Here is a 25,415-nt window from a genome sequence, read left to right as displayed (position 1 = left end):
TTCTTTTTAAAATTATTATAAGAAATAAATTATAAAATATTAAAGAATCATTATAGAAACATTCCAATTATAATCATTAGTTTTCAAAATAAATATGGTATAATCTATTTAATGAAAGTAAACTGATTCATATCTTAACTCTATATTACTAGTCAAAACTATTAAAATTCCATTGAATTTATGCATCTTATTAGAATTTTTATCTTATTCAAATCAAATAAGGAAAAGATATATTCAATTAAGCTTGAAAATCAGATTAAACTCATAGCTTAGAAGTTAACTCAGGGAAAACACATCGATTCAAAAACATTGTAATGACTTCATCTACTAATGTACCAGCCACTTTATATTTTTCACTCTGTAATAATCATACTTGTTCATTCCATCGAAAAGTCATATTGTGTATAGTATCCAATAGTTTTACCAGTAATCTCTTCTGCAGGAATGTTCTTACTGGGAACTAACACTGTCTGCTGCTGTCAATCCTCCTCGGTATCTGGTGTTCAATTATTATAATATACTCCTGTATAGTTCACCATCAGTCTGTTTGGGCAGTTCCAGTTATTAGTAGGTCTGTTCCCTCTTTTGACTCGTAACGTCAGCCGCAAAAAGATCCATACGTCTTTTGTTTACTTGCATCAGAGGAAGTGCCATTTTTCCATTAGCATCTACTGTTATCTGCCGTCAGATCAATAATCTTTTCTGAAGGAATGTTCTTACTGGGAACAAACACTGTCTGCTAGTGTCGATCCTCTTCAGTATCTGGTATTCAATTATTATAATATACTCCCGAATAGTTCACCATCAGTCTGTTTGGGCAGTTCCAGTTATTAGTAGATCCGTTCCCTCTTTTGATTTGTAACATCAGCTGCAAAAAGATCCATACGTCTTTTGTTTATTTGCATTAGAGGAAGTGCCGCTTTTTCGTTAGCATCTAATATTATCTGCCGTCAGATCTAGGACAGTGTATAGGAATAACAGTAATAAATGTCGACATGCTATTATTACCTGTTCTTGAAGTAATCCACTGGAATACAATGTTTAATTTCAAAGAATCCAAGATCTTTCTTTATGTATCTGTAAATAGCCATTCCGTGTTCACCCATATTTCAATTTCTTAGATGTTATATTAGAAAAATCCATTCCATGTCCAGAATTCCAAAGAGAAAAATATTTGATATAACATCTTCCTGAAATTATGACAAAATGACCACAACACCAGTTGCCTTCAATATCCTTGCAGGCATCAAAGCAGCAAGTTCGTAGTCACAATAAGAAATAACATCTCCATTAAACTTGACTGTAACTTTCCTCATATTTATGGCATTTCAAACCATATCGGATCCACATGTCACTGTCCAGAAGCGCATAGACTAAAGATGTCTCACAATACTTGCTATAGATAGATATCAGATATTTGGCTCAATATTCCTTAAAACAGCCACACTGTGCATTGATATGTCCAGCTTTATTTGCATTCCTAACTTATGATTGGCACAAAGAAAAGTAACATGTACTTTTGCTTTTGATCCATATACAAGGAAGCAGAAAGATAATTAGAATTGTCTCATTCGATGAAGCCAAAAAATTTCTTTCATGGGAGACCAATTTGTGAGCTCCTATTACCAGAGTTAATATATATCAAGAATAATATTTCTGCAGGATAGAAGTATTTAATCAATTGAATTTCTTGTTGCTATTGAAACACAGAATAGAATCCAAGGTGAACATTCTATTTTTCCTTGCAGAAACCGTTTCATCTGTTCATTTTAAATTAAAACTATAAACATTCTTTTCCGTTTCCCTTCAGAGTTAATCTAATAAGAATAGCTGATTTATACTTTTTAACTTTAAATATGTTCTCAATTTAGCAAATTTCAATAAAATTCAAAATATTTAAACAGCCCAAATATAAACTTATGAGCATAAATTCGTTCTTTAAACATTTAACAAGGGCGTTACATCGACATTGGCTGTTCTTGTTGTAATATAAAATCAGCTAACTTTTCTTGATCATTAAATGTCATAGTTTTATTTCCAATAGAGACCTTCATAAGAGCAGGGTATAGTAACCCATATTTAGCCACAAAAGCTCTTAGCTGTGGTCTAAGTGCCAGGAAACTTTTTCTTTTGCTAGCTGTGTTTCTCGCAAAGTCCGGGACTATGTGAATATGAGCATCCTGGTACTTTAAATTTTTATTTTGCTTAGCTAATTGGAATATTTCCAAAACTTGCTGATGTCTAAGCAATTTAAAAATCAAAGGGCGAGGACCTGCTTGTTTATCCAATCTCTTAGCCTAGAATTGCTTTAGTATCTTTACAATCTCTTAGCAGGAATCCTGTGCGCCCTTTCAATTTCTAGGGGGAACTTTGTTTTTAACGGCAGGATTTTAGGTAACAAGTTCTCAAGAAAGGATATATTTCCATTCTCCACCCCTTCCGGCATCCCCAAAATCCTTAAATTATTCCTCCGCTCACAGTTTGAACAATTCTCAAGCTCTTGGGTAAGCGAATCAATTCTCTTCCTAACTAAGTTTAAGTTTTATTAGGATTTTATATACCGCCTATCAAGGTTATCTAAGCGGTTTTACAATCAGGTACTCAAGCATTTTCCCTATCTGTCCCGGTGGGCTCACAACCTATCTAACGTACCTGGGGCTATGGAGGATTAAGTGACTTGCCCAGGATCACAAGGAGCAGCGTGGGGTTTGAACCCACAACCCCAGGGTGCTGAGGCTGTAGCTTCAACCACTGCGCCACACACACTTATTTTCTTTACAAAGTCTGTATCTATGGAACTCAATCACTACATGACCTTCCCATGCATGACCAAGCCACGCCCCTTGATCTGGCATTTTCTTAATTTTAGTGATTTTAGGTTTTTATGAAATTTAATATTTTGGGGCAACAGACCACGCTGCGCTGTTTCAATGTTTTATCATCTGTTATTTAAATATTGGTGTTCTTTTCCTTTTCTAAACTTTGTTGCAAACCGCGCTGATGTTGTAACAAAGAGCAGTATTTAAAAACTAAAGTACATGTACTGTTTTCTATGTAGTTTGTAATCCGCCCTGGATAAGGGCGGGATATAAATAAATAAATAAACCAATTAACTAACCAACAATGAACAAACATTGCCTGCTTCTGGTCAAATTCCAAGCTGGCTGCTGCTCTGAATTAACTATTTCAAGGGAGATTTTTAGTCACTAAACCATGGTCCAACCTAAAAATCTGGACCCTGCAGGAGACAAGAAATGTGCCTTATTGAATGACTGCCCTAAAATCTCCTTTGGATGCAATCAAGGCCCAATGGAGAAGTAGAAGATTGAACCCTCTTTTCCCTCCATGCTTCCCCCTACCCCAGACACCTGAACCACATGATGGAGACAGAGAAAAACTGACTAGATTCCCAGTTACACCAGTCTTAAAAAGAAACAGTCAGTTTGGATATTTCTCTGTCACTTTCTGCAAGGAGGGAGACATAACATGCTGGATTCATTGGGCAATAAATATGAGTTTTACCTGTCGAGAATGATATCACTGTAATTTGTGGAACTGTTTTCATTCAAAATGGCATCAATAACAGATGCTGGGTCATCAGCATCATTCACTGGCACAGAGTGCAGTTCTAAAGCATTGCTTTCTGCTTCACTGGGCCTCAGAGAAGAGTCAGGGGCTTCGACTGGGTAGCCAGATATGGGATGCTCCATCATTATAGCCTGAGAAACTTCACTTGCAACTGGAGCCTGCGTACCAATTAAATCATCTTCCCTGTGAAAAATAGAACAATGTATTTTGGAAAAATTATTGTTAACTCTATGACAAAAAAAGAAAAGCACAAAGGGCCTTTAAATACTGGGTGAAACAGTGTTTTTAAGACCTAACAAGGACCATGTGTCAGGGGGTCTATAACACCTATACAGAAAATATACTTATTCACCACAGCTTTCCAATATAAAACAGTGATTGTTAATTGCATGTTTGCTTGTTAAAGCCACAAGAAAACACTCAAAGTAATCATCAGCGCTCCGCTAAACAAACCGTGCCATCGGAAAGTTCTGTTTCGTACAACGAGTGGTGGGCACTTGGAATGCTCTCCCGGAAGAGGTTGTGATGGAGACTACTGTTCTGGGTTTCAAACGCAAGTTGGATGCATACCTTCTTGCTAATCATATTGAGGGATATGGGAAAACCGGGTCTCCATAAAGGAGTACCTAAATGGGCCTCCGCGTGTGCGGATCGCCGGACTAGATGGACCTAGGTCTGATCCGGAGAAGGCATTTCTTATGTTAACACTGACAGCACCCAAAGTCAGTGTCTCAAACAGAAGGAAGTTAGCACTATAGGCTAGCAACCTTTGGGTCGGTTAGGATTAAGACTTAATGCTCTTCAATTGGCATGTCGGCTCAGAGGCTGCAAGAATCAGGATGGATATTGAAGTATGTGGGGTCTGTAGTAAAGAATTGTGTTCATTTCCTAGATTATACTCTTTCCTGGCATGCAAAATCTCTGTTTTAATTGGATACTTTTTTCTATAGTTCTGGCATCTCAGTACTTTGGTCTATAATTTGGCTGCCCTCCCTTTTAGTTTCTTAAAGTAATTCTTTACAACAAATAACATACAATTGGAAAACATATGACAGGTTAAATTATAATTTTTGGTGGAATTCTGTGTGTCATATATACAAAATGGAGCTCACAATAGCAACGCAAAAAGGTTATATTAGTAAATTTCAGAAAATCTGGGGACCGTTAACAGATTTTTGTAATGAATGATTAACTTTTCCCATGTTAAGGTATTTGATTAGGGGGGAAAAGGGTGGGTTTTACTTGTTGTTATTATTTAATACATGAGTATTTCAATAATTTCACAGTAAGGATAATTTTATGATTTATTGAATAGGGAGGGAGGGGGAGGGACTATTAGATTCAATAAGGATGATATAAATGTTAGATTTCTTTCATAATATTTAAAATATTATAGAATTTTTATTTGTAATGATATGTTAAATTTGATGCTTATATGAGAGTTAATCAAATATGTATCTTTAAGTTTTAAATGAGTTTATTTGCTACACTTGTTGTAACAAACGAAAATGGATAAAGAATTTAAAAACAAAAAATAAAGTAATTCTTTAGTGCATGATTTTCCAATATACATGTTATATTAAAAGATTTTCGTATGAAAACTGCATTCCTCACCGACAAGCTTCATCTGACTTAGCTGGAGAAAAGGTCTCTGAAGAATTGGTGATATCCTTAATGACCACACCATCTTCCACAAGCTCTATCTACAAGGAAGACATAAAACCAGATCTCTATAGTACTGAAAAATATTCTGCGTACTCTATTACTTTCTGGTGCAAGAGCTAAAAATATGCAAATCCAAGCATTTGATAATTAAAAGCATTCAAAGAGGACCTTACCATTTCCCCACCATCTACAGGTGTGCGCAAGTACTGGTGGCTATATTTTTCAGGACTGGCATCCGATGTATCTAGTGTTAGTGGTCTGTGAACAAAGAGAACGAATGCAGTGTAAGGTGAGTACGTAACAGATAGCAGGTGAGGAATAGCTTTAAAACTTTCCGGTAAAATAATTCAAGACAATAGCAAGCCTGAGTACTCTGTGTGCACAGAGTTAAATAATAACTTTATTTTTAAATATACCTTTAAGAGAGCAGAAATGTATAGAGATTTTAGAAACTGAGCAAAATCATGTTTCATCAGATAGTTTCAACATGTACAATTTACTGCATCCGACAGCACTTCACAACTACAAGTTATTATGCAAACATCAAAAGCAGAAGTAGTTACTCATCCAAATTCCCCCCCACCCAACCAAATACTCACTGCTACAATTCTAGAGGGGTGGAGATGGTCCTTGCTACTAATAAAACATATAAGGCGGGACACCAACACAAAAAAACATACTTTATTATTCCAATATCATCTGAACTGTTCAAGGTTCCATGAGGGTTGAACGAGGTGTCAGAATTATGATCAATTTCTATCTAACCTGTCAGTAAACTAGTTGGTTGATCAGCAGCAACAGACTAACCAGCAGGTCACTGCTGTATCTGCTCCAAAAATATATCAAAAGTTTGCAAAAATCTGGAATAGCACTCTTTTTTTTTTTAAAGAAAGTCCCTTCCAATGTTCTTCAAATGCCCAACTTGATTCTTTCACTCATCTCTTAGCAACCACTAGACTTTGAAGGCTATTTTGATCCATACCCAGTTTGCTTTATGAAGAGACCTTGTGGACATATTTTACATAGCAACACAGTAAATGATGGCAATTAAAAGACCCAAACAGGCCATTCAGTCTATCCAACAAGGTGGCCAGAGCCACTCTGCGCAAGCCCCAGTCACCCATGCTTAAACGCTGATTGTCAAGTCACTATCATGCCAACTATATAAGCAGCCAAATATAATAGGGGCTTGGTTATAAGCACATATCGCCAAGTATTGCTGACAGTCAAAATGGCTTCCCCTCTCTCTTGAACCACACAGTGCCCTCACTCGCAGCAAGTAGACTGCAAATGTCTGGCTGACATTGGCCTCAGTTCCCACTAATCTTTCCCAAGATAACAACTCAACAGCCATTTTGCATTTCCATTCCTTTTCTATTTAGGAATCCCGTGTGTCTATCCCATGCATTTTTCAGTCTGCTCACTATTTTTGACTCTACCTCTTCTCCTAGAAGGGCACTCGAGGCATCCACTACCCTCTCTGTGAAAAAGTATTTTCTAACGTTACTCCTACCTCTCTCCAATCTCCATTCACGTCTTCCAGTTCTATCACCCCTATGTCTCTTGAAAAGGTTTGTTTGTATATTCACACCTTTAAATACTTACATGTTTATATCATATCATCCTTCTTTCTCCTTTTCTGTAGCATATACATATTCAAGTCCTCCAGTCTCTTCTCAAAAGTCTTAGGAAACAATCCCTCTACACCATATTTTTTCATTTTCCTCTGAGCTGCCTCATCTTTTTATATCATTCATATACGCAGATGACATCACCATTATCATTCCCCTAAAGCACAGTTACTTACCGTAACAGGTGTTATCCAGGGACAGCAGGCAGATATTCTTAACGCATGGGTGACGTCACCGACGGAGCCCTGGTACGGACACTTTTACTAGAAAGTTCTAGTTGGCCGCACCGCGCATGCGCGAGTGCCTTCCCGCCCGACGGAGGAGTGCGTGGTCCCCAGTTAAGCTAAGCCAGCTAAGAAGCCAACCCGGGGAGGTGGGAGGGACGTAAGAATATCTGCCTGCTGTCCCTGGATAACACCTGTTACGGTAAGTAACTGTGCTTTATCCCAGGACAAGCAGGCAGCATATTCTTAACGCATGGGTGACCTCCAAGCTAACAGAGAGGGAGGAGGGATGGTTGGCCATTAGGAAAATAAATGATGTAACACAGATTGGCCGAAGTGTCCATCCCGTCTGGAGAAGGTATCCAGACAGTAGTGAGTAGTGAACGTGTGAACTGAGGACCAATGGCAGCCTTGCAGATTTCCTCGAAGGGAGTGGAACGGAGGAAAGCCACAGAAGCAGCCATAGCTCTGACCCTGTGGGCCGTGACAGCACCTTCCAGTGAAAGACCGGCCCGAGCATAACAGAACGCAATGCAGGCAGCAAGCCAGTTGGAAAGCGTCCGTTTAGAGACAGGACGACCTAGACGGTTAGGGTCGAAGGACAAAAAGAGCTGAGAGGACGAGCGGTGAGCCCTGGTACGGTCAAGGTAGTATGCAAGGGCACGCTTACAGTCCAGCGTGTGCAACGCCTGTTCCCCAGGATGAGAATGGGGCTTAGGGAAAAAGACAGGCAACACAATGGACTGGTTGAGGTGAAATTCCGAGACCACCTTGGGAAGGAATTTAGGATGGGTACGCAGAACCACCTTGTCATGGTGAAAAACAGTGAAAGGTGGGTCGGCAACCAGTGCATGCAGCTCACTAACCCTCCTGGCAGAGGTGATGGCAATGAGGAAAAGCACCTTCCATGTAAGAAATTTGAGTGAAGTTGTGGCAAGAGGCTCAAACAGAGGGTTCATGAGGGCAGATAAAACCACATTCAGGTCCCAGACGACTGGAGGAGGCTTCAGAGGTGGTTTGACATTGAAGAGGCCTCTCATGAACCGGGAAACCAGGGGATGAGCCGTGAGAGGTTTTTCCGAGAATAGGCTCATGAAAAGCAGTGATGGCACTGAGGTGGACTCTAATTGAGGTAGACTTGAGGCCAGCGTTGGAGAGAGAGCAAATAGTCCAGTACAGTTTCCACCGCCAATGAGGTGGGATCGTGATGATGTAGTAGACACCAAGCGGAGAACCGGGTCCACTTCTGATGGTAACATTGGAGGGTGGCGGTTTCCTAGAGGCATCCAAAATACGACGGACAGGCTGAGACAGATTCTCTGGAGAGGTCAGCCCGAGAGAAACCAAGCTGTCAGGTGGAGCGAGGACAGATTGGGATGTAGTAGAGACTGATGCTGCTGCGTAATTAGAGTAGGAAACACAGGGAGAGGAATGGGCTCCCTGGAGCTGAGCTGGAGCAGGAGGGAGAACCAGTGTTGGCGAGGCCACCGAGGAGCGATGAGAATCATGGTGGCTCTGTCCCTGCGTAGTTTGGATAACGTCCGCAACATCAGAGGCAGGGGAGGAAAGGCATAGAGGAACCGATCCGTCCAGTCGAGCAGGAATGCATCCGGGGCCAGACGATGAGGAGAGAAGAGTCTGGAACAGAACTGGGGCAGCTGATGGTTGTGAGGAGCTGCAAAGAGGTCCACCTGAGGAGTGCCCCACCGAGCAAAGATGGAGTGGAGTGTGGGAGGATCCAGAGTCCACTCGTGAGGTTGAAGGATGCGGCTGAGATTGTCGGCCAGGGAGTTCTGTTCGCCCTGGATATAGACAGCCTTGAGGAAGAGACTGTGGGCCGTGGCCCAGGTCCAGATGCGGATGGCCTCCTAACAGAGGAGGGGAGATCCGGTGCCGCCTTGCTTGTTTATATAGTACATGGCGACTTGGTTGTCTGCACAGGAGAAGAACCTGAGGGTAGAGAAGGTGCTGGAAGGCCTTGAGAGCATAGAACATGGCTCTGAGTTCCAGGAAATTGATGTGATGTTGACGCTCCTGAGGGGTCCAGAGTCCCTGGGTGCGAAGATCTCCCAGGTGAGCTCCCCACGCATAGGGGGAGGCATCTGTGGTTATGGTCATGGAGTGAGGGGGGTAGATGAAAGAGTAGACCCCTGGAAAGATTTGAGGAGTTCAACCACCATTGAAGAGATTGCTTTTGAGACGATGTCACAGAGATGGGATGAGAAAGAGGATCCGAGGTTTGCGACCATTGGTTGGCAAGAGTCCATTGAGGCGTTCGGAGGTGGAGTCGCGCCAGAGGAAGCACATGGACCATCGAGGCCATGTGTCCCAGGAGGACCATCATCTGCCGGGCTGGGATGGAGTGATGAAGGAGCACCTGACGACAGAGGTGGAGCAGGGTCCGTTGTCGGTCGGAGGGCAGAAACGCCCTCATCAGAGTGGTGTCGAGAACTGCTCCAATGAACTGAAGTCGCTGTGAGGGAAGCAGATGCGACTTGGGGTAGTTGATCTCGAACCCCAGGAGATGGAGGAAAGAGATGGTGTGATGAGTGGCTTGTAGCACAAGTGGAGACGTAGGTGCTTTCACCAACCAATCGTCCAAGTAGGGGAACACCTGGAGGTTGTGAGACCTGAGGAAGGCCGCCACCACAATAAGGCACTTGGTGAACACCCTGGGCGATGATGCGAGGCCAAAGGGGAGCACTTTGTACTGATAGAGATGGTGTTGTATCTGAAATCGGAGGTAGCGACGTGAAGTCAGATTGATTGGGATGTGAGTGCAGGCCTCTTTGAGGTCTAGGGAACATAGACAGTCGTGTTGAGAGAGAAGAGGGTAAAGCGTGGCAAGGGAGAGCATTCTGAACTTCTCCTTGACCAGACACTTGTTGAGGTCCCTGAGATCGAGGATGGGACGGAGATCTCCTGTTTTCTTGGGAAACAGGAAGTAGCGGGAGTAGAATCTCTGACCCCTTTGGTCCGAAGGCACCTCTTCGATGGCATTGAGAAGAAGGAGGGATTGGACCTCCCTCAGGAGGAGGAGGGATTGGGAGGAGTGAGAAGCAGACTCGATGGGAGGATTGTCTGGTGGAGGAGTCTGGAAGTTGAGAGAGTAGCCGTGGCGAATGATGTTGAGGACCCACTGGTCCGAAGTGATGACCTCCCAACGGCTGAGGAAGAGCTGAAGACGTCCTCCGATAGGCTGAGGAAGAGGTAGCGACGGTGGGAGACTGGCTATGCCCTGGAGAAAAGAGTCAAAAGGGTTGAGATGGTTTTGATGGAGGAAGAGGCTTGGCAGGCTGATGAGACTGCGATCGAGCCTGAGGTTGATGCTGGTGACGAGGACGGCGAGACTGTTGCTGAGGCGGGTTGAGAGGTCTGGCCGAGAACCTGCGCTGGTAGGAAGACTGTTGTCTGTAGGGGCGAGCAGGTGGAGTCTTCTTTTTAGGTTTGACCAGAGTGTCCCACCTGGTCTCGTGTGCTGAGAGCTTCTGGGTTGTCGAGTCTAGGGACTCCCCGAAGAGTTCGTCACCCAGACAAGGTGCGTTAGCCAGGCGGTCTTGGTGATTAACGTCAAGGTCAGAGACTCTCAGCCAGGCCAAACGGCGCATAGCAACAGCCATGGCAGATGCTCGAGAGGTCAGCTCAAACGAGTCATAAATGGAGCGAACCATAAACTTCCTGAGTTGGAGGAGGCTGGAAATATGCTGCTGGAAGAGGGGGGACCTTACGTTCCGGAAGATATTTTTGTAAGGAGGAGAGTTGTTGCACCAGATGCTTCATGTAGAAGGAGAAGTGGAAGGTGTAACTGTTTGCTCTATTTGCTAACATTGAATTTTGGAAAAGGCGCTTACCAAATTTATCCATAGTTTTTCCCTCTCTGCCAGGAGGGGTGGAAGCATATACACTGGAACCCTGAGATTTTTTCAAGGTGGACTCCACCAGGAGAGATTCGTGGGGCAATTGAGGCTTGTCAAACCCAGGGATTGAAATGACCTGGTACAAGCTATCCAGTTTGCGAGGGGCCCCGGCAACAGTGAGGGGAGTCTCCCAGTTTTTATAAAAAGTTTCCCGTAAGATGTCGTGGACGGGCAACTTCAAAAATTCCTTAGGAGGTTGCTCAAAGTCTAGGGCATCGAGGAAAGCCTGAGACTTTTTAGAGTCGGACTCTAATGGGATAGAAAGAGCTGCTGACATCTCCCTAAGGAATTTAGAGAAAGAGGACTGTTCCGGTTTGGAAACGGTGTCGGCCATGGAGGGTTCTTCGTCGGTCGACGAAGCGTCCTCTTCGGTACCGTGCGGGGAGTCTTCCCATAAGTCCGGGTCCCTAACGTCGGGGTGTGCACGTCTGGACTTCGGTGTGGAAGGCTCGGTATGGCGGGTCTTTGAGAGAGATTTGCCTGAGCGTACCGAGGCGGTACCGGGTGAGGAAGACTGATGTCGTTCCTGGGACCGGGAAGGGTCGGCAGCGGCACGGGCATGCACTGTAGGCGGTTCAGCCAAGAGTACCGGCATGGAGGTATTAATCGATACCGAGGGGGTCGACACCGATGGGACAGTGCGAGGCTCGGACCGGTCCTGTACCGGAAGGTGCGGGGCCAGCAACGCCGGCAACAGTTGTTGTAGTTGTTGCTGCAGCTGCTCCTGTAATTGGGATTGGAGTATGGCCGTGATGCGGTCATCCAGGGGGGGCACCGGTACCGCTTTTTTCTTCTTCGGTACCATAGGTGCCGCTCTACGCTCCGGCGATGAGGAGGCCGATGACGAGGCACTCACCGATATCGGAGCGGAGCGTTTATGGGGTCGGTGCGGTGCCGGAAGGGTCGGCGTCGCGACCGTGGCAGGAGGGCGTTCCAGAGAAGTGGAAGGCTTCTTAGCCGGCTTACCTGGGCCCAGCGACCCCGAAGAAGGATCCGGTGGTGTCGACGTAGTCGGTGCCGTCTACGTCGTGGCAGATTCCATGGCAGATCCGGTACCGAACAAAATATTTTGTTGGATCTGCCTATTTTTTAAAGTGCGCTTTTTAAGCGTAGCACAGCGGGTGCAGGTGTCAGCCCGATGCTCTGGACCCAAACACTGGAGGCACCAATTGTGCGGGTCGGTGAGAGAGATCGAGCGTGCACACCGCTGGCACTTCTTAAAGCCCGGTTGAGGGGGCATGAAGGGAAACACGGCCTCCGCAAAATCGAATCCAGAGGCCTGTATGGTGGCAACAGGCCCCGCCGGGGCCGGCCTGAAAAAATAAGGAAAACTCGAGGAGTTTTTTTTTTTTTTGAAAGCAAAAATAAAGGGAATCCGAAGAAGAAAAATAGAAAAAAGTGAGAAAATACGCGAGCGGGAAGGCAAAAATTAGTTTTTCAACGGCCGTTGAAAACACATGCGTCTTCTTCGCTCCGCGGAAACGAAGAAACTGGGGACCACACACTCCTCCGTTGGGCGGGAAGGCACTCGCGCATGCGCGGTGCGGCCAACTAGAACTTTCTAGTAAAAGTGTCCGTACCGGGGCTCCGTCGGTGACGTCACCCATGCGTTAAGAATATGCTGCCTGCTTGTCCTGTGATAACTTCATTCACACAACAGACGGAACAACTCACCTCTTCTGTCCTCACCAAATTAGAACTATGGACCTCACAATTCAAATTAAAATTGAACACCGAAAAAACCAAAATTTTCCTGGCAAGTCCTACCCACAAACTAACAAACACTTCCCTGAAATTGAACGGCCTAGACTATCCTATCAACCCCATCATAAAAATCCTTGGAGTCCTCTTAGACAGATGCTTGACCTTCGAAGATCATACCAGTGCCCAGGTCAAAAAATGTTTCTGCTCCCTCTGGAAACGTCGCACAATTAAACGCCACTTTGGCCATCTCACCTTCCGACTTCTGGTCCAGTCACTAATCTTAAGCATACTGGACTATTGTAACATCATATACCTGGGATCTTATAAAAACACCATCAAACTTTTAAGAATAGTTCAAAATGCTGCCGTCCGCCTCATCTTCGGCCTCAAAAAATATGACTATTACACTAAACTCCACTGGCTGCCAGTGGAGGCAAGAATCATCTTTAAATTCGCCTGCCTCTGCTACAAAACCTTAGCAGGCTCTTCACCAATCTACCTGTCTGATCACCTTTTTTTTTTTAAATTTTTATTTATAGATTTTTGCATTCTTACAATATTTGAATTGTACATATTATATTCAATTAATACATGAAAATTGTGATTACAAATAATTCATCTTATCTTATAAAATATAACCCTCCCCTTTTTTCATTTCTTATTTCCACATAATATACATTCCCCTCCCCACTCTAATATAACTATTACTAATGTGCTATGAAATCTGATCATTGGAATAGCGAGTCAATGGTTCCCAAATTTTCTTAAAATTATGAATATTTCCCTGTTGTAATGCTATTGTTTTTTCCATTTTGTATATATGACAGACTGAATTCCACCAAAATGTATAATTTAATTTGGTATAATCCTTCCAATTTTGAGTTATTTGTTGCATGGCGACCCCTGTCAATATTAATAATAGTTTGTTATTATTTGCTGAAATCGGACTCTGAGTTCTCATTGCTGTACCAAATAATATAGTATCATATGAGAGTCCTGCATGATTTTCTAGTAATTCATTAATTTGGGGCCAAATTAATTTCCAAAATGCATTTACACAGGGACAAAAAAAAATTAAGTGGTCTAACGTCCCAACTTCTACTCTACAATGCCAGCATCTATTAGATCTAGTGCTATCTATCTTTTGTAAGCGCGTAGGGGTCCATAAAACTCTATGTAACAAAAACAGCCAAGTTTGACTCATAGATGCTGACTTTGTAGATCTTAATCTCCAGGACCAAAATCGTGGCCATTGAGACACAGAAATTGTCTGTCCAATCTCAATACTCCAAATATCCCTAAGTCCATTTTTTTTTTTAATATTTAAAAATCCATATATCTGTCTGATCACCTTGAAATTGCAGGCCCCTCTCGTACACGAAACACCTACCTGTTTTCCTTTCCTTCCCTGAAGGGCTGCCTCTACAAGAAATTTCTTGACAGATCCCTAGCATTCCAAGCGGGCAAATGGAACAAATGCCTCACAGCCCTCATCTCCAATTCCCCCACCTACCAAATGTTCAGGAAGTCAATCAAAACCTACTTGTTTGACAAATTCCTCTAACTTCTCCCCACCTCTTCCTTGACCTCCTCCTCTGACCTCGACTTCCCTCCAGACTCTCCGACTCCTCCAATCTTGTCAGCCACTAAATGGCTTAACAAAATGGATCACCCTATCCAACTAATTACCCTGTCTTCGTTACTCCCCATACCAAATGCCTCTGCTCTGCCTTATCGAACACCGCAGTTTGTATCTACGCCGTAAGTAACTCTGCTGTATGTAACACCGCTCTATGTAACTTACAGCAAATGTAACTTCTCTGCAAATGTAACCTAGCTGTAAAATAACTTCACTGTAAATGTAACATCGCCAAAAATGTAAACATAGCATCGCCGAAAATGTAACTTCGCTGTAAATGTACAGTCTCTTCATCTGTAAACCGCATAGAACTTCCATGGTAGTGCGGTATACAAGAATAAAGTTATTATTATTATTATTATATCCTTGAAGAGATACCACTTCCAAAAACTGAATACAATACTTGCAGTGAAACCTTGCCAGCTTGTAGAGGAGCATCAACATTTCCTTTCTTCTAGTTATATCCCTCTATGCAGCCTAGCATTCTTCTGGCAACAGCCATTGCCTTGTCACATTGTTTCACCACCTCAAGATCCTCAGACACTATCATCAGCTTGGCTGCAGCCCACAGGTAAATACAGACTGTTCTCTTAGCTCTAACAGATAACCTGAGAAGGTACTTGAACAGAAGCCTAAATCTGTTGCTTGTTTCATTGAATTTTTTAGCTGCATATGGTCTTTCAGAATGGAGGAGTGTGTGGCGCAGTGGTTGGATCTACAGCCTCAGCACCCTAGGGTTGTGGGTTCAAACCCCGCGCTGCTCCTTGTGACCCTGGGCAAGTCACTTAATCCTCCGTAGCTCCAGGTACGTTAGATAGATTGTGAGCCCGCCGGGACAGAGAGGGAAGATGCTTGAGTACCTGATTGTAAAAACCGCTTAGATAACCTTGATAGGCGGTATATAAAATCCTAATAAACTTGAAACTTGACAGTGTAATATCTAAAAGTGTGGATAAAAGTGAACCAAATGTTTCAAAATCATGGGCACTACGGTATAGGGTCACATGAGGCTTAACGCTCTTTTATCTCCCCTAGTCATGATAATATTCTGTTAAAATCTGAATATGGTACTGATCACAATCAATAATAAATGTGATTGTCTTGATGGACTCAAACTGGATATCAGTTGGCTATTGCTAAATCAGTGGCTCATGACTCCAAATGGCATCACAAACAGTGTATGAAGGTCACAAAAACAGGACTCCTCCCTCTCTGTTTCATCTGCATTGTAACCTATGCCCAGTAGTAGCAGTCACAAGAATTGAAGAAAGTCACTCCATTAAGGTCAAAAATGAATTCAACCCAAATTTAACTGATTGCATATTTAGTAGAACTCTGCTCAGAGACATGAAGGTGAAGTCTCATCAAACTCGTAGATAACCCACCAGTCCCGCAGCTTTCCTTCTCCAGCACCCCGTCAAGAGGGTCAAGAGGGGGGATGGGGTGCTGGAGAAGGAAAGCTGCTGGTCATGATTGTATTTAAACTTTATGTCGGTTCCCTGAAGCAGTACCGAAACGTGGCACGTTGGAACCAGTAAACAGTCTAAGCTAAGATTCAGTGTTTTCAATATACTTTCAAGTTATTTAAAAGAGACGTTCCTCTATAGCTCGAGTAGCTAGTGATAGTATAAAGCAATGTTACTTACCGTAACAGTTGTTATTCAGGGACAGCAGGCAGCTATTCTCACTAATGGGTAACGTGATCCAACAGAGCCCCGATATGGACGCTTCTTTGAAGAAAAACTCGAAGTTTCGAGTCGCCCGCACTGCGCATGTGCGAGTGCCTTCCCGCCCAGACCAGGGCGCATCTCCTCAGTTCAGATAGCTAGCAGAGAAGCCAACCCAGGGGAGGTGGGTGGGACGTGAGAATAGCTGCCTGCTGTCCCTGGATAACAACTGTTACGGTAAGTAACATTGCTTTATCCCAGGACAAGCAGGCAGGTATTCTCACTAATGGGTGACCTCCAAGCTAACCAGAATGGGATGGTGGGAGAGTTGGCAACTTAGGAGAATAAATTTTGCAATACAGTTTGGCCAAACTGTCCATCCCGTCTGGAGAAAGTATCCAGACAGTAGTGTGAGTGAAGGTATGAACCGAAGACCAAGTGACAGCTTTACAAATCTCCTCAATCGGCGTTGATCTGAGGAAAGCTACAGAAGCTGCCATCGCTCTGACCTTATGGGCTGTGATTTTTCTGTCAAGGGGCAATCCAGCCTGGGCATAGCAGAATGAGATGCAAACCGCCATCCAGTTAGAGATGGTGCGCTTAGAAATAGGACGTCCCAACTTGTTCGGATCAAAGGAGATGAAAAGTTGAGGAGCAGTTCTGTGAGGCTTGGTGCGTTCTAGGTAGAAGGCTAAAGCACACTTACAGTCCAGAGTATGCAGGGCAGATTCTCCAGGGTGAGAATGTGGCTTCGGAAAGAACACTGGAAGCACAATGGATTGATTGAGATGAAATTCTGAAACAACTTTAGGAAGGAATTTCGGGTGCGTGCGGAGAACCACCTTGTCATGGTGGAATACTGTAAAAGGTGGGTCCGCAACCAAGGCTTGTAGCTCACTGACTCTTCGGGCAGAAGTGAGGCCAATGAAAAACACCACTTTCCAAGTGAGGTACTTCAGGTGAGCCTTGTGAAGAGGTTCAAATGGAGGCTTCATAAGTTGTGAAAGAACAACATTGAGGTCCCAAACCACTGGAGGCGGTTTGAGGGGAGGATTGACATGGAACAGTCCTTTCATAAATCTGGAAACAACAGGATGAGCAGATAGGGGTTTCCCTTGAAGAGGCTGATGGAAAGCAGCGATTGCACTGAGATGGACTCATATCGAGAAAGACTTGAGGCCAGAATGAGACAGGTGCAAAAGATAGTCCAAAACCGAAGACAAGGAGGAATGTTGAGGCTCCTGGTGCTGAGAGATACACCAAATAGAGAATATAGTCCATTTCTGGTGGTAGCATTTTCTAGTTGCGGGCTTCCGTGAAGCTTCTAGGACGTCCCTCACTGGTTGGGAAAATTGTAGAGGGGTTACGTTGAGAAGAACCAAGCTGTCAGGTGTAGGGACTGCAGGTTGGGGTGAAGCAGATATCCCTGATGCTGTGTAAGCAGAGATGGAAAGACTGGCAGAAGGTACGGCTCCCTGCTGCTGAGTTGGAGTAGAAGGGAGTACCAAGGTTGCATGGGCCACCGTGGAGCAATCAGGATCATGGTGGCATGGTCTGACTTCAGCTTGACCAGAGTCTTTTGAATGAGAGGAAACACATATAGAAAGTGATTCGTCCAGTCCAGGAGGAATGCATTTGCCTCGAGGCGCTGAGGGGTGTAGATCCTGGAGCAGAAGAGAGGCAGTTTGAAGTTGTGGGGGGCTGCAAAGAGGTCTATCTGAGGCGTTCCCCACAGGGAGAAGATGTGATGAAGGGGTGTGGAGTTGAGAGTCCACTCGTGAGGTTGCAGGAGACGGCTCAAGCTGTCTGCTAAGGCATTGTCCGCCCCCTGAATGTAGACCGCTCTGAGGAAGGTGTTGTTGCGAGTCGCCCAATCCCACACCTTCAGAGCTTCCTGGCAGAGGGAGGCCGATCCCGTGCCTCCCTGCTTGTTCACATAGTACATGGCGACCTGGTTGTCTGTGCGAATGAGGACAACCTGGTCGCGAAGGAGATGATGAAAGGTCTGGAGAGCGTTGAAGATCGCCCTGAGTTCCAGGAGATTGATGTGGCACTGGCGATCCGTGCTGGTCCAGTAACCCTGGGTGCGGAGGCCGTCCAGATGAGCCCCCCAGGCATAAGTCGACAAGTCGGTCGTGAGGACTTTCTGATGGTGGGGGGTTTGGAACAAACCTCTGGAGAGATTGGAGAATAGCATCCACCAGCGAAGAGACTGTTGCAGAGCAGGAGTGACCTGGATGTGTTGAGTCAGAGGGTCGGACGTCTGGGACCACTGAGACGCCAAGGTCCACTGAGGGGTCCAGAGGTGAAGTCTGGCAAATGGAATCACATGTACTATAGAGGCCATGTGGCCTAGCAGGACCATCATCTGTCTCGCCGGGATGGACGGGCGAGAGGACACTGACTGGCAGAGATGAAGCAGAGCCTCCATGCGTGGGGGAGGGAGGAATGCTCGGAGCTTGGTAGTATCCAGAATCGCCCCGATGAAGGGGAGAGTCTGGGAAGGTTGTAGATGGGATTTTGGGAAGTTTATCTCGAATCGCAGATGTTGTAGTAACCAAATTGTCTTCTGAGTCGGGAGGGCGACTCCTTGAGACGTGGAATCCTTGATGAGCCAGTCATCCAGGTAAGGAAACACCTGGAGGCCGTGGTTCCTGAGTGCAGCGGCTACCACTACCAGGCACTTGGTGAAGACTCTGGGGGATGAGGCCAGGCCGAAGGGAAGCACTCGGTATTGCAGATGAAGATTTCCCACCCGGAATCTGAGAAATTGGCGGGAGGCCGGATGAATGGGGATGTGAGTGTAGGCCTCCTTCAGATCCAGAGAGCATAACCAATCGTTCTGCTCGATGAAGGGGTACAGGGATGCCAGGGTCAACATGCGAAACCTTTCTTTGACCAGAAATTTGTTGAGCATCCTGAGGTCCAAGATGGGTCGCAGATCGCCCGTCTTCTTCGGAACAAGGAAATACCGGGAGTAAAACCCCTTGTTCTGTTGATCCCGAGGGACCGGCTCGACAGCCCCAAGCTGCAGCAAGGCCTGGGCTTCCTGAAGAAGAAGGGCGGTCTGTGTCAAGTTGGAAGGATACTCTCTTGGAGGATGTTCCGGAGGAACCTGGTGGAATTGAAGGAAGTATCCCTCCTTGACGATGGAGGGGACCCAGAGGTCGGTGGTGATAGTCGTCCATCGATGAAAAAAATGATGGATGCGACCTCCGATAGGTGGAATCACAGAAAATGGCAGAACGACAGAGGTTATGCCCTCTTTGAGATAGTCAAAAGGGCTAAGGAGCCTTAGGGACAGCAGATGATTGAGGCTTTTGCTGATGTTTCTGCGGGTGCTGCCTCTTTACAGGCTGTCAGATGGGGGGAGCCTGTTTCGGGGGGTAATGCCGCTGGTAGATCAACGGTGGGCGTGATTGACGAGGAGGAGCAGGCCTGGGCTTCGGACGCAGGATGGACTGGAAGGACTTCTCATGGTCCGAGAGCTTCTTGGTTACCGCCTCGATGGACTCATCAAAGAGGTCGGAGCCGGCGCATGGAACATTGGCAAACCTGTCCTGGAGGTTGGGGGTCCATGTCGATGGTCCGCAGCCACGCCAGCCGGCGCATAGCCACCGTACATGCTGCGGCCCGAGCCGCAAGCTCGAAGGCATCGTAGGATTGCATAAGCTGTACTCGGAGTTGGGATAATGAGACCAGCGCCTCCTGGTACTCGAACTGAGCCCTAGGATCCACGTAGGGCATAAACTTCTGGAGTATGGACAAAAGAAATTCCAAATATGTTGTGAAGTGGAAGTTGTAATTCAGAACTCTCGAGGCCATCATGGAGTTCTGGTTGTAATTCAGAACTCTCGAGGCCATCATGGAGTTCTGGTAAACTCTCCTGCTGAACCGGTCCATGGTCTTTCCCCTCTCTACCAGGTGGGACGGAGGCAAAGACCTGGGAGGGATGGGACCGCTTCAGTGAGGACTCCACCAAAAGGGATTGGTGGGAGAGCTGTGAGCCGTCGAACCCCTAACGATTGACAGTGTGGTATCTGGTGTCCAATTTACTCGGCACTGCGGGGATCAAATAAGGAGTCTCGAGGCACCGTGCGAAGGTATATGGCTTGACTTTAGTTGCACATGATTTATATTTGCAATAATAATTTTGAATATTTGTGGTTGCAATTTTGTAACCTGCCCAGTGTTTTGAAACTGAGGGACTAATAAATGTAGAATAACACCTCACTGAGGTGCAAAGGGGTAAAACCCATTTTCAGTAGTTGCGCAAGGCAAGTTTCTCTCAAGTAGATATATGTTGAAGAATCATTGTCCGCAGCCTGAGAAAACAGGTGGGGTAGGAAAGATATCTTGGTCATCATTGAAAAGATCAACATCTGGTGGCTTGACTGAGATCCCATTATACACCAGTTGGAAGGAGTCCTGGTACATGGCTTCTGACTTCAGGACCTTTGAGCAATGACTAGATTAGGGAGGGGAGGAGAAGGTGATCTATAAGTAGAAGAAATGTCTGTGGGTGGTTGTGAATGAAAATTCATTGGTATCAGAATCCCAGCACTAAGTTTACTTCAATTAGAAGCAAAAAGAGAGAGAAAAAAGGAACCACTGAGCTAAATCCCTTCCATAGGAGTAGTGAGCATTATTTGGGGGGTTTTTTTTGGGGGGGAGCACTAATCAACCAAACTTCACTCTGCCCACCCCTTTCCGATTCTTGTATTTCTTTTTAATTTGTCACCTAACCTTATGTGCTGCCTTCTTTCTAACTAGCTATGAGACCGAGCCATCCTACCAGGTTCCCCAGAATCTGGGTATATATCCAATCATGACCAGCAGGTGGAGACTGAAAACAAAACTGTGGAATTGTACATAAGAGATACCTTCCCCTATTCCTATCAGTGTGCCAAATAGCCAAGCAGAACAGAAATAAACAATACTCCAAACAGGAGTAATAACTAACATTCCCAAATGCTGTTGGAAAATGCAGAGATATACCAGAAAGAAATTGTCCCCACAGCTCGCCAGCTAAGCCAGCCGAGCCACAGCCGCTGTTCTTCAAGTCTCCCCGGCCCTAGAAAAATACTAGAACCCGCAGCAAAAAACAAAACTACCAGTGCAAAAGCTCCAAGGTCGGACAGACCCCAAAACAGGACCTACCCAAACTCAATCTGGCCAAAAAACAGGGACCTGAAACCCCTAAACAAATTCCAACAGCCCACTCAACACCTGCTGGAGACTGAAAGAAGACTGATAGGAATAGGGAAGGTATCTCTTATGTACTATTCCACAGTTTTATTTTCAGTCTCCACCTGCTGGTCATGATTGGATATATACCCACTCGTAAAGATTAATCTCTACTGGTCTGGAGAGCGCTAAAGAAGGTAATATATACATTAAAATCTTTCTCCTTTCCACAACATACAGTGGTAGTTTTTGGTGTGTTACATTAACTCCTGTAAAGCCTAATGTTTGAAAATCATAGTTATTAAGTTTACCTTTTTCTTTTTGCACCTACAACGTAGTTTCCCCGTACCAAGCTTAATATGAATTGAAGAATCTAAGGACACACACACAAAAAAGGCATGTTAACAACTTTACAGGTATAGTTTGCTTTTGAAATCTCAAAATGTACTAAGAGCATTAAAGGCAATTATTGTTGGATAAATACAGTGGTGCCTCACACAACGAACTTAATTGGTTCCAGGACCAAGTTTGTTATGTGAAACGTTCGTTGTGTGAAACACGTTTTCCCATAGGAATGCATGTAAAATAAAATAATTCGTTCTGCAGCCCTGTTTTCCCATAACAATGCATAAAAAACAAAATAATTCGTTCTGCAGCCCTACATTTCCCTCCCTCCACCTCACCTTACATGCAGAGCCTGCCGGCTTTCCCCCTCGCCCAGCCGTACGCTCCCAGAGAGCCGTTCACTCGCAGCTGCCGGAATTGGTCAATGATCTCTTCTGCTGCAACTTCCTGTTTCCGGTTGCGTCAGAGGAGAAGATTGACCAACAGAGCATGCGCGCGTGCGCTGCTCCCCGAGGGTGCGTGGCTGGCCGAAGGGGAAAGCCGGAAAACTCGGCATCCAAGGTAAGGTGGAGGGAGATACATTTAGACTGCTGTTCCCGGCTCACATTCCGCCCCCCCCGGGCCCCTCGGGCGACTTCGTTGTGTGAAACGAAGTTCGTTGTGGGGAGCACGACATTAAGTACGTTGTGCGCAGCGTTCGCTGTGCGAGGCGTTCGCTGTGCGAGGCACCACTGTACTAGAAAATCCACTAGACTTGCTATGAAAACTTTAAAAATAATTTTGAAATATAGTATTGCTCATAGCTTCAGATTAATGTACAAATCAACAAGTCACCACCTGGATGGTGAAAGGGAAGGGTGAAAGAAGGGAGTGGAGAAATAGGGCATGCGGGTAATAACTGTGCACTGTGAAAACTGTTTTCTTCTGTTTCCACAGACCCATGAAAACATTCCCTGTTCAGTACATCATATTGCTGATGGCAAATAGCTAGGCCAATACTGAAAAGCACAGTTACTTACCGTAACAGGTGTTATCCAGGGACAGCAGGCAGATACGCCACCGTCGGGAGGGAAGGCACTCGCGCATGCGCGGTGCAGCCTAGCTAGAACTTTCTAAGTTCTTGGAGTGCAATCACTCTAAAATTGTCTGTACCTGGGCTCCGTCGGTGCCGTCACCCATCTGTTAAGAATATGCTGCCTGCTTGTCCTGGGATAAAGGTGAAATATAGTCATGTGTTTTACCTGTTAATTTCCTTTCCTTTACTCGAAGTTGGTTGTATTCTCTATCCACCAACAGATAGGGAGAAACTGACTCTGCTCAGTGACATCACTGATATAAATGGCTAGTGTTCCCTGGAAAACCCCAGTAGACAGCAGAAGGTCCCATATACCATACCAATACCTCATCAACAACTGCAGCTATAAATCAATTTATAACCAGAAACTCTGCCCCCCTTACCTTTCTATTATGGCCAGCAAGAGGAATGACCACTTCCTCCTGCCGGTAAGCCTGCTTCCACTGAATGGCGGGCCTTCTTCCTGGTACATCCTGGAATGTACCAGGGAGGGGGCCAAGGCCCTGATTGGTCCAGGTGCCTAAGGCCCTTCCCATAAAATGCACTGGGAGTGGCCTAAGATTCTGAATGGCCCAGGTGCCTAAAGCCCCTCCTATGGGCACATAGGCCAATCAGGGCCTTAGACTCCTCCCCGGTGCAGGAGGGAGTAGGCATCCTTCTTGTCAGCCATCAGAGAAAGGTACTAAAGGACTAAAGCAGAGGTATCCAACCTTTTGACTTCCCTGGGCCATATTGGTCGAAAAAAATGTTTCTGGAGCCGCACAAACGCTGCAGCAAGACAGAGGAGGGAGTCGGCAAGATGGTAAACACCTGGGGGAAGCAGAGGAAAACACTGCATCGCCTCGACCAGGGCCGAATAAAATACTTCATGGGGCCGCAGGTTGGACACCACTGGGCTAAAGGAAAGAAAATGATCAGGTATGAAACATAATTTTACCTTCCTTGTCATCAGCAGTAGATGAATCCAAAGACAAGTAGGATGTAGCAAAGCAGTCTTCAGTAGGGCAGGACCAAAAAAAGATCCTCCAAGGAACAATCTACAAAGCCATGCGGTCCACCATCCCCCCAAGAATTGAAGGATGGACTACTACTATTTATCACTTCTATAGCGCTGAAGGCCATACATAGCACTGTACATTTTGACATTAAATATATGGTTCCTGCTCAGAAGAACTTACAATCTAACTTAAGACAGACATGACATATAGGGTTGGGGAAGCAGAACCCAAGGTGAGAAGTGTTAGGAGTTAAAAGCAGCATCAAAGAGGTTGGTTATTAACTTGGACTTGAACACTGCCAGAGATGGAGCCTGCTGTAGAAATTTGTTCCAGGCATACAGCACAGTGAACAGACCCCACAGGACCACTGTGTTCAACAAACAATAATCAGATAGCCTGTCCAAAGGCTTTCTACCCCACTCAAGGAATGACTAGAAGCTGTACACCAAGCCTCCAATGAGCGAGATCTGTCCTATTCAATGGCAAGAGCTAGACCATTAGAAGATCAAGGAAGAATGCCTGGGGCTTAGCAAATTGAAGCACAGAGCAACCCCCTGTGTCTTCAGTGGAAAAAAGAATGACATGCCAATCAGACATAGCATGCTATCCTATACATTACAGAGCATAGTTTGGTGTTCTGTTAGAGAATGACATGGAGACAAATTTGTCCTTGACCCCTGTGGGATCTCAATTTTCCATCTCATTACTGCAAGCTGTTCTCATCTGCACATGCCTCGATCACTTTAAAATCATAATCAAATGCAGCTGAAAAAAATCCAATCACTAACCTAACTGGAAAATAAACAGCACTTCCCCCTCCCTATTTGTGGTTTTGATTATCTACATTTTTTTCCCCAGGTCCCCCCTCCCCCCCGAGAATCACTCGTTGGCATCGAAAAAAAAGGCCCTGGGATTTGGAAAGAGGCGATCAGAGGCAGTGGGGGGCGATCGGAAGTGGAGGGGGGTAATCGGAGGTGGCGTGGGGGTGGGGGGGCAATCAGAGGTGGGGCGATCGGAGCTGGCTTGAGGGCGATCGGACCTTACCTGATGGTCTAGCATTAACTTGGGGCAGGAATGATCTTCCTACACTCCTGCCCCGTGCAGAGCCGTGCTGTGAGTTCCCTTGGTCTCACAAGACTACAACAGGGAGTTCCTGTTGTAGTCTCAAAAGACCACGGGAACTCAGCAGCATGGCTCTGCACGGGGCAGGAGTGTAGGAAGATCATTCCTGCCCAGCGTCACTGCTAGACCACCAGGTAAGGTCCGGGGGTGGGTCAGAGCTGGCCAAAAGTTATTTTCGATTTTTCCCTATTCGCGGGCCAGCTCTGCCCCTAACCCCCGCGAATAGGGAGGGAGAAGTGTAAATTTACAATTCCTAAACCCCTAACAACACCCCAATCGTACCTTGGACAGCAGTTTCTGCTGCTGGCTGTGCTTCCGCCTCAGAGCAGCCACCTCTTTCCAAAGTGCTTTATTCTCTCTATTTGTAAGAAATCAAGTTAAAAAGATTTGTTAATCTGGTTCGTTGTCAGAGGATTAGACCATTTTATTTATGCAAAGCAGTAAGTACTTAAAATTTGCCATGAATCAGGCAACAGGCAGAGAGAATGGTCTGTTGCTGCTGGAGATAGTTTGCAAAGACATTTCTGAGGATCAGCAAGGGTTTATTCAGAAGTAGCAGCCTAGTGGTTAGAGCACCTGACTAACAACCAGGAAAACTTGGCTCAAACCCTACTAATGCACTTTGTGATCTTGGGCATATCACGTAACTCTCC

The 25,415-nt window shown here is 45.3% G+C and overlaps 1 protein-coding gene across 1 annotated transcript in view; it reads right to left on the bottom strand.

Annotated features, from left to right (window-relative positions):
- LOC117360970 (heat shock factor protein 3-like) overlaps nt 1–25,415 on the bottom strand; it is a 64,030-nt gene that overhangs the window by 23,027 nt on the left and 15,588 nt on the right. The window contains exons 5-9 of the mRNA XM_033945684.1: nt 25,045–25,120; nt 21,534–21,595; nt 5,427–5,511; nt 5,203–5,291; nt 3,523–3,771 (exon numbers count right to left, since the gene is read on the bottom strand). Of these exons, the coding sequence (XP_033801575.1) occupies nt 3,523–3,771; nt 5,203–5,291; nt 5,427–5,511; nt 21,534–21,595; nt 25,045–25,120 (561 nt within the window). The remainder of the gene's footprint in view (nt 1–3,522; nt 3,772–5,202; nt 5,292–5,426; nt 5,512–21,533; nt 21,596–25,044; nt 25,121–25,415) is intronic.

This window comes from Geotrypetes seraphini, chromosome 5 (assembly GCF_902459505.1).
Source record: "Geotrypetes seraphini chromosome 5, aGeoSer1.1, whole genome shotgun sequence".
Lineage (NCBI taxonomy): Eukaryota > Metazoa > Chordata > Amphibia > Gymnophiona > Dermophiidae > Geotrypetes > Geotrypetes seraphini.
The sequence above is the reverse complement of the archived record's forward strand: the minus strand, read 5'-3'. Positions and strand labels throughout refer to the sequence as shown.